Source organism: Nicotiana attenuata, chromosome 7, assembly GCF_001879085.1.
Source record: "Nicotiana attenuata strain UT chromosome 7, NIATTr2, whole genome shotgun sequence".
NCBI classification, from domain to species: Eukaryota; Viridiplantae; Streptophyta; class Magnoliopsida; order Solanales; family Solanaceae; genus Nicotiana; species Nicotiana attenuata.
In genome coordinates, this window is record NC_031995.1 from 66,913,303 (window position 1) to 66,918,299 (window position 4,997).

At 39.1% G+C, this 4,997-nt stretch overlaps 1 protein-coding gene across 1 annotated transcript; it reads right to left on the minus strand.

Moving 5' to 3' along the window:
• Positions 3,841 to 4,605, minus strand: LOC109230119. The gene is made up of 2 exons (XM_019395648.1): positions 4,269 to 4,605; positions 3,841 to 4,082 (listed from the first exon to the last, which is right to left on the minus strand). Exons 1-2 carry the CDS (start codon positions 4,603 to 4,605, stop codon positions 3,841 to 3,843), a joined length of 579 nt encoding a protein of 192 aa, XP_019251193.1.

Consider the following 4,997-nt stretch of genomic DNA (forward strand, 5'->3'; position numbering starts at 1 on the left):
TCTGGGAATTGTGCTCTTAATCGAATTATTTGGGCTAATAGCTTTGCAAACGCCAGGTTTCGAGATGATAGTAGGCACACATGAGACCATTTTGAAGATGCATCTATTAGGACCATAGAATATCTAAACAACCCACTTGGTGGGTGAATAGGCCGACATATATCCCCATGTATACGCTCTAAAAAGGCAGGGGATTCAATGCCAACCTTCATTGGTGATGGTCTAGTGATCATTTTGCCTTGATAACAAGCATCACAAGAAAATTCATCATTTGTAAGAATCTTATGTTTCTTTAATGGATGTCCACTCGAATTTTCAGTAATTCGTCTCATCATTATTGATCCGGGATGGCCCAAACGGCCATGCCAAAGCACAAAAGTATTTGAATCCGTAAACTTCTGGATTACGATAGAGTGTGCTTTAATTGTACTAATTTTTGAATAGTATAATCCAGAAGATAAAGTTGGTAACTGTCACAACCCATTTTCATAATAGGTCATGATGGCGCCCAACACCATTGTCGGGCAAGCCAACATGGAAATATAAATGAGTTCACATTTTACCTTTACCAATTAATTTCAGAAATCTCTTAAATTAAGGTTAAAAGCAAGTAATAACCAGTAAGGTACCCAAAATAATTCTACAATTTTCCAAAAGAATAGTCTATTAAAGTGTGTGCCAAGACCTGGTGTCACAACTTATGGGCAACTAGTAGAATATACAAAAGTACAACCCTATCCTACTGTCCAAAATAGAATAGACAGCAAAAATAAATTAGAGAAACTCCATCAAGCAGTTGAACGGCACAGGAGGGGAGCAGCTTACCGTGGAAGTATCGGGATAGGCTCAATGATACGCACCAGACTGATAGCCAGATGTACCTACCTCAGACCCTGTACAATTAAGTACAGAAGCGTAGTATGAGTACATAAACAATATGTACCCAGTAAATATCCTGTCTAATATCGAAGAAGTAGAGACGAGAAGTCGACTTGACACTTACTACGGTCAAATAATATGAGATATAAATTATACCGTGCATGGATAAAAGCAATCAAATAGCAGTATATAGCAAGAACTAACACGTTCTCTCCTAAGTAATGTCACCACTAGCAACTTTCATTTCGGGACAATTAATGATCTCAATCATAGAAATTACTGGGTAAAGCAGGCGCAAATAGTGTCGAGGTTGTACGACCCGATCCAACATAAAGTAAATTGTGCACTGTCGAGGGTCGAGCGGCACGAACCATAGATGCATCTATTACCCCACTCGCAAATTAACCATGCGACGCGGTCACATGTAATTAAACCCATCAACAGACAAACAATAACATATAACTGGGGAACAATTACTCATTGAATTATCATCTTCTCCTTTAAAGGCCAAGAATGGTCATGTTCCTCTCAATTAATCTCATTTACCATAAACACCACGATTAAGCAATCCAAATTAAACATAGAATTTCAAGAATATCACATAAATCATGTTTTTGGGCCCTAAGCTACCCGGACTTAGCACAATAGTAGCTACTCTCGTCACCTAGTGCGTACGTAGCCCCCGCATTTAATAGCAAATTATTAGATTACATCACCTAGGGGGACAATTCCCTCTTACAAGGTTAGATAGGAGACTCACCTTGCTCCAAAGTGCACTTCCAATACCAAGAACGAGCCCAAACTCTCAACTTGGAGCCAAACGATCCAAAACTAGATAAACGTGGTAGGAACTAGTCAATACGAGCTTACAAGATAATATTCCAGCTATTTAAGCAATTGCACAATCATTAACACAAGTTTCCTAAAATCCGACCCCGGGCCCACGTGCCCGGATTCCGAGATTTTTCGAAGGAAGTTGTTCTCTACAACCTAAGGATCAATAATATACTATTTCTAATCCATTTCATAACAATTTTCGTGGTTAAATCTAACTTTTGTTAAAACCCTATGTTTTGCTCTAACCCCTTGATTTTACCTAAATTCTAGTGTTTAATCTACCTAAGACACAAGTATTAAACTAAGAATAGGTGGGATAAACTTACCTCAAGATGCTAGGGGGAAGTCTTCTCTTAAAAGCTCCCAAAATCGCCAATGGAGGAGTGAAAAGTGGCAAAAATGACTTAGAGCCCGTATTAAATGAAGCTCACTGCTTCAACGATTTCCGCATCTGCGGTCAGGGGACCGCATCTGCGGTCCCGCTTCTGCGAGAAATCGTGCGCACCTGCAGAACCGGCCAAGCGGGCTGTGATCGCTTCTGCGATCTCGAAGCCGCTTCTGCGGCTTGGAAGCCGCTTCTGCGGTTTTGGCCTGGCCTACCCTGGGCCGCATTTGCGATAGGTGGACCGCTTCTGCGGTCAACCGAACGTAGGTGTGTTTATGACAGAAGCAGATGCTTCAGCACTTCTCAAAAACTCCAACTTCACTCGAGCCTCGTCCGATTGACGCTCGGGGCTCCCAGGCCCCGCCCGAACATACCGACAAGTCTGAAATCATGAAACGGACCTACTCGAACCTTCGGAACGCCTGAAACAATGCTAAATCTAAGAATCACTCCCTAAAACCAATTGAATCAAACTTATGAACTTCAAGTTCTTAATTTTCCTCTAACGAGACGAAACACCCTTAAACTACTCGGATTGACACCAAATTTTGCGGGCAAGTCTTAAATGTTATATTGGACTTGTACTGGGCTTCGGAACCAACATACGAGCCCAATACCAATGTGATAAATCATTAATTAGTTTTCTTTAAATCCTTAGAATTTCAGTTTAACAATTTCTAATAGAAATTCATTACTCGGCCTAGGGACCACGGAATTCGATTCCGAGCATACGCCCAGGTCCATATTTTCCTCCAGACCCTCCGGGACCGTCAAAACACGAATTCGGGCCCGTTTGCTAAAAATGTTGACCAAAGTCAAACTTAGCCTTTTAAGAAATTCTTAAGGAATCAAATGAGCATATATCAACCCAAATTCTTCCAAATCCCGAACCAACCATCCCCGCAAGTCGTAAATTAGTTAAAGCAAGGACGGAAATTTTTATTTAGGGGAACAGGGTTCTAAAAAGCAAAACGACCGGTCGGGTCGTTACAGTAACTTTTCTACAATGCATTTCTGGCCAGAAATATTCTTTGTAATACAAAGATATTCCATGTTCATTTCATCTATTATCTCAACATGATACCATTTCGGCGGATATCGATAAAACTCAACAAGTTTCTTCGGGACTTGGAGGAGAACAATGCATTGTCTATAATAAGTTTTGTTCCCTTAGAGAGAAATATAATGGCTCTTCCGGAGCCTTCAATCAAACTTATATTACCAAAAATTGTTGAAATATTTGCTTTTTCCTTATGCAAATAAGAAAAGTATTTCTGATCCTTGAATATGGCATGAGTTGTTCCACCATCAATAACACAAATATCTTCATGATTTGTCTTTGATCCAAACATAATTTGAGAATTATCCATATTCTTCAAAATAAAATAAATAAAATATAATATAGTAAACATCATTATCAAAGCATAACTTTTATTTATGTACAACAATTACATAACCATACTATCTATTACAAACAACAAAAATTAAAATATTTACATTTCTACAGATTCACTACCGATTACATGACTTGTTTCTCCTTCTGGGAGTGCAAAGTAATCAGCTACATCCAAATGTATAAAGTCTAAATTATCTTCAGAAATAAAATTTGCTTCAACATTTTTCTCTGTCTTCTTCAGGGAGGCTTGATAAAGCTCAACCAGGTGCTTTGGCGTACGGCAGGTACGTAACTAGTGCCCTTTTCCTCCACATCTATAGCATGTATTTTCTGCATTTGGTGCTTACACCGCTTCATGCTTTTGTTCCTTCCTTTTCCACTGCTGGTGGTGAGGAGGGTTCTTTTGTGCATTATTATTACCATGATTAGAGTTTCTTCCCCGACCACGGCCATGACCACGACTGGGGCCACGACCTCTTCCACGTTTAGCTTGGTGAAAGTTCGTCTCATTCACTTCAAGGAACGGAGAAGAACCAGTAGGTCGGCTTTCATGGTTTTTCATTAATAGTCCACTATGTTCCTCGGCTATAAGAAGATGTGAGATAAGTTCAGAATACTTTTTAAATCCCATCTCTCGATATTGCTGCTACAGGAGCATATTCGAGGCGTGAAAAGTGGTGAAAGTTTTCTCCTACATATCATGATCAGTAATATTATCACCACATAATTTCAATTGGGAAATAATTCTGAACATAGAAGAATTATACTCACTTATAGATTTAAAATCTTGTAGCCATAGATGAGTCCAATCATAACGTGCCTGTGGAAGAACGACCTTCTTCAGGTGGCTATATCTATCTTTCAAATTATTCCACAGTATGACTGGATCTTTAATAGTGAGATATTCCATTTTCAGGCCCTCATCAAGGTGATGGCGTAGGAATATCATTGCATTGGAACGATCTTGGTTTGATGCCTGATTTTTATCCTTGATAGTGTCTGCCAGACCCATCGCATCAAGATGAATTTCAGCATCAAGCACCCAAGACATGTAGCTTTTGCCCGATATATCCAGGGCTGCAAATTCAAGTTTATAAAGATTTGACATTATTTAGAAAAAAAAAGTTCGTACCTCAGATACTTTCAAAGTATTTGCTCAAGATAGCAGAGTCTCGTGCTGATAACGTGTTGTAAAATAACGACTGTAAAGTAAATAAACTAAAGAAAAGTATAGAGAGAAACTGATATATTATCAACTTCAAATTTATGTACATAATAAACTGAAATCTCCTCTATTTATAGAAGCAAGCATGCTGCTATGTAAGATGCTACTACAAGCTGCTGTGTAAGCTGCTACTGTACCAGATATAGATAATCTTCAACTGGGGGTAATGTTTATCCATAACGGAGTATCGAAAAGATAAGCTTATAGTACCCGGTATGGATAATCTTCTACCGCGGGTAATGTTTATCCATAACCAAGTACCGAAGTGATAAGCT